Here is a 15,673-nt window from a genome sequence, read left to right as displayed (position 1 = left end):
TGACTATGTAAAGATCATAAACGTTATTACAAAGAGAAAGGAGGGGAATGAGGAGGAAAAAACCTAAGGACAAGCAACAGGCAAGACAGTTAATATAAAATTCTTTGTAAATATTTACTTACGTCCTTTTGGCTTCTGAAAGGCAGAAGGCCAGATAGACTTTGGCCAGCTACAGGCATCTGACGGAGCAGAGGGCTGCTCAGAAATAGGAGGCTGTTTAGAGTTCTCCGAATTCATTAAGGGCAATTCAGGTATTTTTCTGGAAATTGGTTTTAAGAGTTCATCCTGCATTTTTAAAATTTCTCCAACTGGATCAAACTTTTTATATACTCGTTTGATAGGTTTTTTTAAAACACATGACTCTTCAGGACTACAAGTACTATTGGTCTGGTTTCCTGTAGAAGTCTGTCCTGAGGAAGAATTTAGGCTAGCTGGTTTAGAACTTAAATTAGAACCCACTTCAGCTGTCTTTCCATTACTATTATTTTGACACTCCATATCAATGATTAAACAGTCTTCATCTGTATCACTACTGTCAAGAACTACATCTTCAATGTTAGCTGCTTCTGATGTAACAGTCTTTTCCTTTGAATTAGTGTCTGTGTTCTCTAGAACATTTTCTCTTTCATCAACACTCTCCATTTCAGTGGCCATATCATTTTTACTAGAGGTTTCAATTTCCATAGAACTTTCTAATGGTAAGGGATCAGATGTTTTCAAGTCACTATCTTGCATCAAAGGCTTGTCAGAATTTGATACCTTTTCACCACATGGTATAAATCTCTGATCATCTTTATTTTTGGACTCTTCAGGGCCACTGTCTATCATACCAGTCACCAGCTGTTTCTCCTTCTGCAACTGTTCCATCAGAATCCGAGATAAGCTTCTAGAATGAGCAGAAATGTCTGGTGAAGTCGGTGCCTCAGATGTGTCTGCTATGCTGGGGGCTGTGAGTGTATCTGTCTTGGGGGCTACTGTGGAGGTACTTGCTGGACTTGGTGACTTTGATGGTTTGGTGGTGGTTGCTCCAAAAGTTTCAAGTTCTGTGACATCATCATCAAACTCCAGATCCAAATTTTCTAGGGTCTCAATTTTTCGGCACTCGTTAACTTCATAAGATATCTTAAGAAAATATATTGGCAAACTATTAGCAACAATTCTAGGCCACCCCTCACCTATCAGTGACCCATCACAGACATAGTTCATACTCTTTAAAAGGAGAAAGAAAAGTCGAATGGTTTTGAAAGGTTCTTGCTTTGACAGATTATTAGCAACTATTACCCTTATCTTCCCAATGAAATGTTGACGAAACACAGAAAAAATTTCCAAGTTGCTATACCATAGGAAACGGGAAATACTTGTGAATTACTACATCTCAAGAGGTATTCCCACTAATCAAAAACAGATAGGACCTCAAAGAAGAAATGTGAGGCCAAACAGGAAGGCAGTGGATTTCCCTTCACACGCACTTTATATGCTCTTGCAGGGACTTAGGTGACCAGGAAGAAAGCCTCTTGCCACTCTAAGGAAACTGCAACTGTGGAAGAGTCACCAGCCTCTAACATCAATCAGTACCTTTTTTCGCACATCCACTCAGGGAAAACAACTTTCAGCAGTATGAGGAAAAATGGATAGGAAATGGTTTTACTGTATCTTGGGACATGAAGCCATTGAAGGTTATAGTTTTTACGTACTGTTTTAGTCATGGAAGAACTCCAGACAGTTTTAATTTATTCAGGAATAAACTGTCTTGTCAAGTAGCAAAATCTCTCCTTAGCCTGGCAGAGTATTTTGGATAAACACCATGAAATTGTCTTACAGCTTAGGATTTGAGAGAAAAATATTCCGACAGCCTCAGGCAGTGAGTAAGATCTATCTGTGTAAATCACCTCTCTGAAACTCAATTTCCTCATCAGTAAAATAATGATAATAGGGTCATCATCTTAGGTTTGTTCTAAGCATTAAAAGTGCAATTATATATAGAAAATTTCTTGGTATAGTCAATCATAGTAGTTTCTCACTAAACAATACCACATTTAGTAAAAAAAATAAAATAAAGCTATACACTGTTTACGTGAGGCATTCTTACACAAACAGGTTCAAGGAGAAACAATGGGACATGACATCAAGAAATAAAGAAGGACTAACAATATTAAGTGTTAGAGACAAGTCAATGCAAAAAGCACTGGATAGAAAAAGGAATCCTATGTTGAACAAAAGATGAAGTCCAGGAAATTCCTGGACAGTCCAGGGGTTAGGACTCTGTACTACCATTGTCAAGGGCATGGGTTCAATCCCTGGTCAGGGAACTAACATTCCACAAGCCACAAGTCACATGGCTTGACTGAATTAAAAAAAAAAAACAAAAAAAAACCCTAAAATAAAAAAGATGAAATCCATGATGAATGAATTATGATTTGTGACATGCCAAATAACATTAAAATTGTCAAAACTGAAAAGTAAAAGAAAAATTTGAAAGAAACAACTGTACTTGGTCAATGATACACTGTTTCTAAGTAAAGAAAGGGATGTAGAAAGTATGAATATTTAATAACTGAAACAAAGATACATGAATGACTGAAAACATACACATAGACTACAAAGATATACCTTTTCCCGCCCAAGGATCGAAGGGGTATTTCCAAAGACGGACTACAAATTAATACACAAAAAAAATATCAATACAGTACAAAGCAGAATCTACTAAGGTCTGACTGTTTTAGAAGGAAATAAAATTAAAAATCATTAAGCAGAAAGTCAACAAACAATAATAAATGCAAGCACTTGGAAATTTAAAACTGCCCAAACTGCTAGATAAAAGAAGAAATTAGAGTGATAATTACTGATTATTTAAAAAGCAACAAAAATGAGAACAATTATTAAAAATCAGAAATATCATTCATAGCCTTTTCAAGAAATAGGTAAAGGATAATATATTCAAAATAATGAAATTTCATAAATATAAAACCAAAATTAATGAACTGAAAAACAATGCTCTCATTCCTGACAGAACAAATTTGGGTAAAATTAAAAATGGTATTTATCTATAAATATGTGCTTATAAAAGGATTCTTCTGTTAAACGTATTAATTATATCAATAAAATTAACACTTCCTTAATGTCAGGAAATACCTAATCGGTGTTAAAATTTTCTAGTCTGATACATTTCTTTTTACAATTGTTTATTGGAATAAGGATCCCACCAAGATCCTGACTCTACATTTGGTTGATGTCTCTCAATTTTCTTTGTCAACAACTCTTCCTTCAGTTCAGTTCAGTTCAGTCGCTCAGTCACACCTCTCCCTTACTCTCTGCCAATTCCCATATCCACCAGATATTCGTAGAAGAAACTAGATCAGTTATCCTGTGGAATTTTCCACATTCTGGATTTTGCATCCCCATGATATCATTGAACACATGCTTCCCCTACATTTCCTATTAAATGATCTAGTAGCTTAATCAGATTCAGGCACATTTTTAAAAAATCTTCATATGTTGTATGTGGTAAAGTATACCTCCCACTTCAATCAGGAGGCTAATGATGTTTGGTTATCTTTCTTCTTGTAATACTACAATTGTTCTGTTGCTTCATCAAGTGTCAACAACCTATTCTATCAAAATTCCTTACTGATCTTTTAATGATTTTAGCAGTCATTGATGATGATCACTGCCTAGATTAACTATTTCATTAGGAGTTGCAAGGTCTTCTCTGGTGGCTCAGAAGGTAAAGAATATGCCTGCAATACAGGAGACCCGGGTTCAATCCCTGGGTCAGGAAGATCCCCTAGAGAAGGGAATGACTACCCACTCCAGTATTCTTTCCTAGAGAATTCCACGGACAGAGGAATGCTGGTGGGCTACAGTCCATGGGATTGCAAAGAGTTGAACTCGACTGAGTGACTAACGTTTTCACAATCACCTAGAAGCTGCAAAACGGTAACAGTAAAATTCTAGCATTACCATGAAATACAGTTTGTACTGGAAAAGACAAGATATTTGAAATTTTAAAAGTTTTCAGAATAATGATACACTAGCATCCTCTGAAGGTGACTAACACTCTTTTAAAAAGATATTATTTTAAATTCATGGATTTTAACATATTTCATGTGTTTCCAGCTACTGCAGAGTTGTTTTTTGTGACAGTCAAGCTAACACATCTCGGGCCAACGGGAAAACCTTCAAGCATCTTTTTCACACAATTGCAGTTTTATTATAAGATTTTTGCTTCTTTGATTGGCATTTGTACCTCCTATGCTACAATTCTTGGTATCTAATACAAACATAAGTACTTGTGTGTTTTATCATACTATCTAATACGTTCAAAATAAGAACAGCAATATCATTACTAACAATGTGATTATTAAATGAAATTTAAGATTTTTTGGCAATTCTTTCTGAACATGATATAAATTTTTGGTCACTAAATTATCTGAATGACCATTTTCACTTAATATATATTGGATATCACATTATAGTTGCATACCTAGAGCTTTCTGATTCTTTTTATAGGCATACTTTGGAGATATTGCATATTTCAGTTCTAAACCACCCCAATAAAGCAAATATCACCAAAAAGTGACTCACATAATTTTTTTTGTTTCCCAGGGCATATAAAGATATATTTACATTATAGTCTATTAAGTGTGCAATGACATTATGTCTTTAAAAGTATATACATCTTAATCAAGAAGTACTTCACTGCTAAAAAGTGCTAACAATCATCTGAGCCTTCAGCAAGTTGTAACAGTAACATCAAAAATCACAGATCACCATAACAAATATAATTATTTTGAAATATTCGAGAATTACCAAAATGTGTCACAGTGACATGAAGTGAGAAAATGCTGTTGGAAAATGGCAATGAGTGACCTACCTGATGCAGGGTTACCAGAAACCTTCCATTTGTAAAAACCCAAAACAGCATCTTTGAAGTGCAGTAAAGCAATGTGTGCCTATAATTGTTGCATAGTAGGCTACTGAAGATGAACAGTTTATTTAATAAATACCCTATTAAGGGACATGAGGACTGTTTCCAATAAATACCTTAGAGCTGCGATGAATATCCTGCACAAATATTTCATTCTTTTCCTAGTGCACCTTTAAGCTACATTTCTAGAAGTGAGAATTCTAGAGTAAAGGGTGAACATATTAGCTTTCCTCTGTTCTGTTAGTACATCTTTCTTCTTACTATTTCTGACTGTAGAAATGTTACAGCAATCATCTTTTTTTCCTCTAATAACTTTGTAAGAACTTACATCAACAATCCTCTTTTGCTTCTATGTTTAATTGAGATGGGTTTATCTGTTCGGATTGTTACCTGTAGGAGAACAATCCTGTGTGGGACTGTCCCAGGACAGCATTCATAGACTCATGGCTCTAAGCCCATGTTTCATTGTTACCACTAGATATGTATGTATGTATGAAGGTTGGTTTTAGTTCGTGTGTGCATATAAAATCTTTAGTACATTCTACTATCTGCTTCCTCTATTCCCCTCTACCACAACTGTCTGAAAACTTATTTTTCCTTTACCTTTAATGTCTTGTTCTGCTCAATACAGACTTTACCACTAATGATTTTTCCTGAGTGAAGGCTTCTGTCTCAGAAGGAACTTTGGTTGGTTAGTTTCTCGAGTTCTTAGGGCCCACATCATCTCAAATCTACGTTGAGGTCCTGAGTGTCCCTGCAGTCACCTACAAATTAGAGTCTATCCACATTATCTTCACTTTTTTAATTTTCACATCTTTCACCATCCTCTTTCCATCTGAGATTATTTTCCTTGTGCTTAAAGAATATCCAGGCTTCCCTGGTGGCTTAGTGGTAAAGAATCTGCCTGCCAATGTAGCAGACGTAGGTTCCATCCCTGGGTTGGGAAGATCCCCCAGAGAAGGAAATGGAAACCCACTCTAGTATTCTTGCTTGGGAAATCACATGGACAGAGGAGCCTTGAGGGCTACAGTTCAGAGGGTTGCAAAGTGTTGGACATGACTTAGCAACTAACCACCACAACAAATAACATCCATTAGTGGGGGTTTGCGAGTAGCAAATGCAGTTTTTATTAATACCTGAAAATATCTTTACTTAATTTTTTATTATTTAAGGATATTTCACTGGCTATTTTCTCCCACCACAATATACTGTCCCCACAAGTCTCCTGGCTTCCATTGTTGTTGTTTAGAAGTTATTTGCCAGTCTAACTCTCAGTCCTTTACAGGCAATGTACCTTGTGGTTCTTTGGTGGCTTTTAAGAGTAGTTTTTGTCTCCAAGTATGGTTTTGTCCCTTTCTCTCTTTCATACCTTCCTTTTGGGTCAAAGTATACTGATGTTGGACATTCTCACTATATTCTCTATACCTTGTGCCCTATTCTCCATATTTTCTTTTTGTTGTTTGTGTTTCATTACAAATAGTTATTTCAAACCCAACTTCAGTTTATTAATTCTCTTATCAGTTTTACCTAATGTGCTAATAACCATCTTTACAGAATTCTTAACTGTACTTGATATATTTTTCACTAAAATTTTTTTAACTTAGTTCTTTTTCAAATCATTGTTTGTGATGGTTCTTGCTCAGAGTATCCAGTCTCTTTCAGTGTCTAGTTATCTTTAAATGCTTTCTGGATGCTATATTTGAAAGTTATTTGTAGAACTAATATGGAGCTCAAAATGTCATTCTGTCCCTCTAAGAATTATTTTCACTTGCTTTTGCTAGGTATCTGGAGATACCAGCAATCCAAAAGCATCTGAACCCAAGTTCAAGGCCTGAAAACCCAGGATACAATCTATGAGAAAGCCGATTTATTTCTGGTTCATCCTTACTCCTGGGGTACAGCCCTGCAGGGTCCAAGCTCATGGTGGAAAAGTGACTGGTCCTGTGATGCTGCCAAAAAGCACATTTTCTGTTGCCTCTTCAGAACTGGCAAATATCATTAGGGCAAAAATTACGCTACGTGACAGGCTTACCAACCTGGATTCCAGTTTTCTTTACTATCTCAGTCCTATACGTTCCCCTTATCTTGTTGGGTCTTTGATGATTCTAAGAAATAAATTTATATAATAAGTACAGTGTTTTTCAGTTGACATAAGTAATGGATGGTCCAAATTGTCTGGCCTGCCATTACTGAAAGAAGTTACTCCGTCATTTTTTATCCCTCTTAACCTACTTCATTTTTTTCATAGTACTTGTTACTGACATTCATCTCACACCAATGTAAGTTTTAGGTAGATTTTAAAATGTAAAACAAAACAGAAAACAACCTATACAAACTTAAGAAAGGTTGGAAGTGTTTTATGACATACACATCATAAAAACATTGAAAGGCAAATAGTAAACCAAAAAATACATAGGCCAACGTGAAAAACAAAAGGTCAATATTCTTAAAATAGTATGAGTTCTTATGTGTAAATAAGAACAACATTTTCCTATTTTATTTTCTAATCTGGCTTGCTCTCTCATTTTATTCAAGTCTTTTTTCATATTTCCTGTCCTTGGAAAAGTGTTCCTGATCATGAATCCTATTCTCATCTCTTTCCCCTAACCTGCTCCATTTTTATGCATAGCATTTATTAATATTTGTTTTTGATACTGTTTTAATTATGTGTCCTGACACTGATGTAAATTCTGAGAAAAAGGAGACTTCATTTTTATTTACTGTTGTATCAGTGCATGCAATAGTATCTGCTCAATAAATATTTGTGGGATAAATAAATAAAAGTTTTGTAAAATAGAATGTCTTACTCTAATAATCATGGGAAAATATTTTACAATACACAAAATAATAAAGGTTAGTATTTATGAAATGCCAAGCACTGTTCTAAATGCTTTAGATACATTAACTCCTTTAATCTCAAATAATTCTAAAAGCTAGGTTATCATTATGCATGCCTACATGCTCAGTTGTGTCTGATTCTTTGTGACACCATAGACTGTAGCCCACCAGGCTCCTCTGTTCATGGGATTATCCTGGGAAGAATATTGGAGTGGGATGCCATTTTCCTCCTCCAGAGGATCTTTCCCGCTCAGGGATCGAACCTGTGTCTCCTGCCGAGGCAGGCAGATTCTTTATCACTGAGTCACCTGGGAAGCCCAGGTTATCATGATATCCATCTTATAGATGAGCAAACTAGACACAGATAGATTATACAGTTTGCCTAAGGTCACATAGATAATAAGTATATACTAATAAGGATTAACAATTCGGCTAAATACTTTTTGCATCAATCAAACTCATCTGATCCTTTTCATACCTAAAAACTATTGAATACTAATGAAACCAATTAAATAAAACCATTACCACAATGACTGCCATTACTGAGTTCTTAGTATATAAATACTACTAAAGACTGTGCTCAACATTTTATGTATAAATATCAAATTTAATCCTGACAGTAATTTTATGAAGCAGGTATTATCATCCTTCTTCCATAATAGAAGAAAACTAAGGCTGAAGGAGGTTAAATAGCTGTCTAAAGTCTAGATCCACCAGGGGTTCAACTTTAACTTTTAATCTAACGTTTATATTTTTAATTACCAGATATAGAGACCTGTAGTAAAACATTACACTTTAAAAGGATAAACAAGTACATTCTCTTAAGGAAAAAAAAATAAAGTGTTACATACATCCATTTCAGATATATATTCTTCTGGTTTGTCCATGAATACCGCAGACACTGGAACAGATGTATTTTTGGACATCATGAATTTTAAAGGAACTTCATGGAAGATTTGATTTCTCTCTCTCATTGTCATTTTCTTTTGGGGAAGTGGTGAATTAATATAAATTACTTTAACTGGTTTTGAACCTTAAAACAGAAAAAGAATGGGAGTGATTAGTTTGTAGAAGTCATAAAAAATAAAACAATATAGGATGTACAACAGAAGAATTACTAAAGAGAGAGAGACAGGATAGGAAAAGTGGAAGCACATGTCCCATACATGTGCCTTGAACATGAAGAAATTCAAAGACTCTTAGAGATCTAAGGGCAAGAAATTCTTACTGGCAAAAAAATATGTTCTGTTTCTAACAAGTTTTTAGAAGATTTTCTGTTATTATTAATATTATGCTTTTACTGTCATTATTACTCAGTTACTCTTGAGTTATACTTTCAAAAAGTGATAAAATGGTTACCAGAGAATATATCATATTTAACCCTAATTTGTAGTTTTATTTTTAGACATAGTCCTTCATTTACTAGAATTGTGCTATTACATATAAGAATATTAATTCTAGAAGATACAAAAATCTATCATATATGAACAAAAAAACAGAAAGGAAAAAATATTTTATACAGAATTCATGTGTAAATATTAATTTTACCATCAAGAGAGAGACTATCTTACATTTATAAGTATAGACTTACTTTAAATCTGAATTCCAATAATAGGTAAGTAAACAAGCCCTGGAAACTAATCCATTTGAGGCTGTCTAATAAAACATTACATTCCTTTCATTTCAGTGAAAGACAGAAGAACCTTTCCCATTTCATATGTTTCTGGCCACCCTAAACTATAATTTTTTTCTCTACTTCTCACAAACCTAGCATGCATACAGGTCCTGGAGATCTAATAACTCACTTATGAGAGTCAACTCTAGAGCAGCACTATGTAATATACAGTTCTCCTGAACATAACTGTCAAATTTATATCAACCTTAAATCAAAACTTAAGCTTTTTGTATTTGACAAATGATCACCTGTATTTAGAGAGCTTAAAGAGAACTGTTTGAACTCCTCTTTTGAAAGCATTACTTGACATGGCAGATCACACACCTGCAACAGGTATTACTTGAACACACACTGGAATTTCCCACTGTTCCTTGTAGCTTGGTCCATGATTATTTAATAAGGTAAATAATGACTGACTAGTTAAAGCTATCTGAGGGTGGTATCTTGCAACAAGCTTCTCTGCATTTGGGTCTTCACTAATGTCCTGAAAAACAACATAAAACTTGTTACTTGATTATACTTTTGGAAACTTTGACTAAGTAATGAGAAGAAAGGAGAAATTAAGAAAGGATACTTTAGAACAATCAGTTTACATGTACTTTATGAGGTAAAAAAGGTTACCTCATAAAGTTTTAAGGAAGATCCCAAACCATCTTACTACTTACATAATGCATAGCTGCAGCTATTTGTTCTGGTGTTTCAATGGCTGGTATGGTATCTTTTGACAGCTGCACTTTTGCAGGCATTGAAGGAAATACTGTTTTCACATATTTTACACTTCCCTAAATAAGAAAAAAATGAATGTTTTATAGAAAAATCTTGATGTATTTTTTTCCTGAAGTATCGTTTCATTAAACTTGAAATTCTTCATTCTACTAAATGCAAATTATCAAATTTAGAGCCTTCTTAAGACAAGACTTTCATGTTTTTACTTGACAATCACCATATATGTGTTTTAAAAAAAGGATCCAAGATAAGGATGCCATGGAATTTTCTCTGTCACTTTAAATTCTAACCTCTCATTTTATTCAGTACAAGTCATAACTGGGTGTAAGAGACAATATCTTCTCCACACACATACTTCCAATATGATTGTGAGTAAAATCCTTTAAAGGGGCTTTTTGCTTGTATTCAGGAACATTAAAAAAGATAGAAACTAAGAAAATCAAGAAATAAAGTTGGTAGTAATAATTTTTAAAACATCAAATACTTGTAGCCATACAATAAAAGGGGACACATATGTATCGCATATTTTAAAAATTACATCTTGCTACTGCTCAAAATTTAAGCATAAATACTGAAATATATTTAAATTATGTTTCTATGTGAAACATAAATGATATTTCAGACAAAAATATGTTTATTTTTATTTTCATATGGCAAAACTTACCAATGCGAGAAGAGTTTTTTCTAACTTGAATCCCATCTCTATTCTGAATGGGAAGAATCCCATTAAGCTGGTGACCTCATGGAGAGTATAGAATTCTGGATACTTTTTCACTTGTTCAATACAAGCTTTTAAAATTTGCTAAACATTAAAAATTAAGAGAAATTCATTTTTACTGTACTTCTCTAACAATGCAACAAAAATAATTTACATGATTATATAATTATTTATTTCAAGTATGAGCCTCATTCATTAACTGAACTTCTAATAACTCAGGCATACTGTATATTCTTTATTTGATTCAAACTCTTATTTTTCATAACAATTCTTTTTAGCTTAATTTCTTTAAAAAAAAGATGTTTAATAATCCTAAAAGTAGCAATTGTATTAGAATTCTCCATGCCAGAATACTAGAGTTGGTAGCTTTTCCCTTCTCCAGGGGATCTTCCCAACCCAGAGATCGAACCCAGGTCTCTTGTACTGCAGGTAGATTCTTTACCAGCTGAGCCACAAGGGAAGCCCAAGAATACTGGAGTGGGTAGCCTATCCCTTCTTCAGTGGATTTTCCCAACCCAGGAATTGAACCGGGGTCTCCTGCATTGTAGGTATATTCTTTAACAACTGAGCTATCAAGGAAGCCCTAGAATTTAAAGTTAGAGAAGACATATTTTCTATGCTATTTAAGAAACTGTCAAAGAAATAGAGACATGTGAAAATTTTAACACACTTTGTGGCAATAAAATCAGCTACATGAATGATTAGAAATAAGTTTAATACCCTAAAAATATTCCCAAGCACAATGAATTAATGAAGTAGTTATCTTACAGGTTATTCTAATCTTCAATCTAAAAACTAAATGAGGAAGGTTATAACTAATTCGTATTTTCTTCTGTCTAAAATGTTCTCAAAATATTAATGACTTACAAGGAAATGTAATGAGGAAGGAAAATTCACCGTTTCACCCAAACAGAATATATTCCACTTGTGATGACATGTAAATAACTCAAAGCAGCACAGCAATTTTGGAGGGGGTAGGGGGGTTAACAATGTAAAACCATACACACTGCATTATCATCTAACATACAACTGTCTCTTGGTATCTCTGGAATCTCCCATGGACACCAAAATCTGAGGATGCTAAAATGGCTCACATAAAATGGTATATAGTACCATCAGCCATCCATATCGACTGACACAGAACTGGCAGATATGGAGGACCAAATGGATGTGTTTTTTCTTCATCTCTCAATAAACTTTAATCTGAACCTTTTAGGATATAGTTTATATCACAAAAGCTTTTAGCAATAAGTATACTTTTATATTTTATATCCCTTTTCCCTTCAGACATTTATAAAATGTGTCATTACAAATCAGTATCATTTCTCTAATACCTTTCAAATATAATTTCATATCTTCTTCTCCTCTTCTTTAATCTTCTCTCCCTGCTATCTTTCACAGTTTTCCCCTCAATTCTATGCTTTTTAATAATGACTCTGATATTTAATTCAGGATATTATTTGCAATTGGGCTTCACCAGTGGCTCAGATGGTAAAGAATATGCCTACAACGCAGAAGACCTGGCTTTGAACCCTGGGTTGGGAAGATCTCCTGAAGAAGGGAATGGCTACCCACTCCAGTATTTCTGCCTGGAGAATTCCAGGGACAGAGGAGCCAGACAGGGGGTAGCAAGAGTTGGATGTGACTGAGCAATTAACACACACATACACACACATATTACTTGCAGTTAAGGCATATGTAGGATAATATGGAGAATCTGTTTGATTAGATATGTATCTGAACATCTTTCTTGGTAAAACTCTGTTGAGTATCACAGTCTTTAAGTAAGTTTACTCAGTAATCATGGCAAGAGAAAAATTCAGTGTAAATCTATGACAGTTTTATACCTATACTTAGGGGCTGGAATCAAGATTGCTGGGAGAAATATCAATAACCTCAGATATGCAGATGACACCACGCTTATGGCAGAAAGTGAAGGAAAAGAACTAAAGAGCCTCTTGATGAAAGTGAAAGAGGAGAGTGAAAAAGTTGGCTTAAAGCTCAACATTCAGAAAAGTAAGATCATGGCATCCAGTCCCATCATTTCATGGCAAATATGGGGAAACAGTGGAAACAGTGGCTGACTTTATTTTCTAGGCTCCAAAAATCACTGCAGATGGTGATTGCAGCCATGAAATTAAAAGGAAGGAAAGTTACTCCTTGGCAGGAAAGTTATGACCAACCTAGACAGCATATTAAAAAGCCAAGACATTACTTTGTCAATAAAGGTCCCTCTAGTCAAGGCTATGGTTTTTCCAGTGGTCATGTATGGATGTGAGAGTTGGACTATAAAGAAAGCTGAGTGCAGAAGAATTGATGCTTTTGAACTGTGGTGTTGAAGAAGACTCTTGAGAGTCCCTTGAACTACATACAAGGAGATCCAACCAGTCCATCCTAAAGGAGATCAGTCCTGGGTATTCATTGGAAGGACTGATGTTGAAGCTGAAACTCCAATACTTTGGCCACCTGATGCAAAGAGCTGACTCATTTGAAAAGACCCTGATGCTGGGAAAGATTGAGGGCAGGAGGAGAAGGGAATGACAGAGGATGAGATGGTTGGATGGCATCACCGACTCAATGGACATGGGTTTGGGTGGACTCCAGGAGTCGGTGATGGACAGGGAGGCCTGGTGTGTTGTGGTTAATGGGGTCGCAAAGAGTCAGACACGGCTGAGCGACTGAACTGAACAGATATATTAAATAGTATTAAAGGTATTTCACAGCTGGTAGGTATTAAGTAACTAAAAGATCTTATTTAAAATATTTAATTAAAAATTTTTAATTCGTAATTTACTTACGTTGGAAAAACAACTAAGTGAACAAATGAGGTTAAGAGATTCAGGCTGATCCCCATCACCCACCCATGAATATTATTTAACACTCAAAGTATCTTGAAAATTAAAAACACCAAAAACACATACATGTACACATCATTGCGAAGAAAGATGAAAATGACTATGCTCCAGAAAGAGAAAATACATTTTCATACATGTTTCAAACTTAACATTTAACAGACACTACTTCTGGCAATATGCTAAAGTAGTATCTTGAACAGCACTCCTATCCAAATAACACAGATGCTGGCTAGGTTACAACTAGCAATTTTCATGCATTGCTGGGCTTGGTAAAAGCGAGAAGAATCTCCAAGAATCATAACTAAATAAACTCCAAATATCTAGAATGAGGAAAAACAGGAGCAGTGAGCAGTAGGAAACACATGAAGTGGCTTGACAGCAAATGTCTCAACTAGTTCTAAGATTAGGTAGGGAGATGAACATCCCATTAGGTAGAGAGTGCTACATTTAATGCTTGAAAGCAGAGATCTTAATAGATATCTGTATACCCACATTCACAGCAGCATTATTCAAAACAGAAGCAAATCAAGCGTCCATCAATGGATGAACGGATAAACAAAATGTCCATATACATACAATGGAATATTCATCCTTAGAAAGGAAGTTCTGCCACACACTACAGCTGGATGAATCTTGAGGACATTATGGTAAGTAAAGTAAGTCAATCACAAAAAGACAAATACTATATGATTCTACTTATATGGGGGTATCTACTTTGGCCACCTCATGCAAAGAGTTGACTCACTGGAAAAGACTCTGATGCTGGGAGGGACTGGGGGCAGGAGGAGAAGGGGACGACAGAGGATGAGATGGTGGATGGCATCACTGACTCGATGGATGTGAGTCTGAGTGAAATCCGGGAGTGGTGATGGACAGGGAGGCCTGGCGTGCTGCGATTCATGGGGTCGCAAAGAGTTGGACACGACTGAGCGACTGAACTAAACAGCAGACAAATTTAGAGACAGAAAGTAAATGGTGTGTGATACAATAAGAACTAGATTGTGTTTGTTCCCTATTCCTGACACATAGCTCCTAAAGCTCCTGGAATCTCCTAAGTGATAAGAATGTCTTCTTTATGCTAATGAGATGACAAAACGCCCATAGGCAGTTAGTCACAAGTAGCCAATGATTTGATCAAGCATACCAGTAAGTAATCTCCACAGAAGCCCCTCAACAATCTCAAGAATGGGATCCAGAGAGCTTCTGGGTTGAAGACATGGAGGTCTGGGAGGGTAGTGTGCTTGGAAAGGGCATGGAAGCTCCGTGCCTCTTCCCTCACAACTTGCATTATGCATCTTTCTCTTCCATTTGGCTGTTCCTCAGTTGTATTCTTTATATTAAACTGGAAATAGCAGGTAAAATACTTTCCTGTGTTCTCTAAGCCATTCTACCTAATTAATGAACTCAAGGCAGGAGTGAGTCATGGAAACTCTAGGCTCAGTGTCTCAAGAGTTGGAGAATCGATTGGTATGAGGGAAAAATCCCACATAAATGGTTTCAGAAGTGTTGTGAATAGAAACAGTTCAGAGACAGGGATAGTCTCAGTTTTACAGGATGAAGAGAGTTCTGGAGATTGGCCATACAAAAATATGAATGTAGTTAATACTATAGAACTGCACGTTTAAAAAATGATTAAGCCAGTAAATTTAATGTTATATGTATTTTACCATAATTAAAATGAATTTTTATAAAAAGGTGAGGAAATTCTGACACAAGCTACAACATGGTTGAATTCTGAAGGCATTATGCTAAACAAAATAAACCAATCACAAAAGGACAAACACTGTAATGACCCACTTATATGAGGTACCTAATGAAGTTAAATTCATAGAAATAAAAAGTAGAATGGTGGTTGTAAGGGACTGTGGAGGGCAAATGATGAGTTATTTAATGAATATAGTTTCAGTTTGAGAAGACGGAATAGTTTGGGAATA

At 35.3% G+C, this 15,673-nt stretch overlaps 1 protein-coding gene across 9 annotated transcripts in view; it reads right to left on the bottom strand.

The window, feature by feature from the left end:
* ICE2 (interactor of little elongation complex ELL subunit 2) overlaps positions 1–15,673 on the bottom strand; it is a 66,352-nt gene that overhangs the window by 32,488 nt on the left and 18,191 nt on the right. For 7 of the 9 annotated variants that reach the window (XR_008699259.1, XM_055537749.1, XM_055537757.1 and 4 more), the window contains 6 exons: positions 10,831–10,968; positions 10,106–10,222; positions 9,765–9,924; positions 8,617–8,798; positions 2,611–2,652; positions 123–1,122 (listed from right to left, as the gene is read on the bottom strand). Coding sequence is in view for 8 of the 9 variants with exons in the window: in XM_055537749.1 (XP_055393724.1) it covers positions 123–1,122; positions 2,611–2,652; positions 8,617–8,798; positions 9,765–9,924; positions 10,106–10,222; positions 10,831–10,968 (1,639 nt within the window). In the remaining variant the exon portion in view is untranslated. The remainder of the gene's footprint in view (positions 1–122; positions 1,123–2,610; positions 2,653–8,616; positions 8,799–9,764; positions 9,925–10,105; positions 10,223–10,830; positions 10,969–15,673) is intronic. The other 2 variants (XM_055537752.1, XM_055537751.1) reach the window with 2 other exon arrangements.

The sequence above is a fragment of the Bubalus kerabau genome, chromosome 10, assembly GCF_029407905.1.
Source record: "Bubalus kerabau isolate K-KA32 ecotype Philippines breed swamp buffalo chromosome 10, PCC_UOA_SB_1v2, whole genome shotgun sequence".
NCBI classification, from domain to species: Eukaryota; Metazoa; Chordata; class Mammalia; order Artiodactyla; family Bovidae; genus Bubalus; species Bubalus kerabau.
This window is presented reverse-complemented; position numbering and strand designations above follow the sequence as displayed.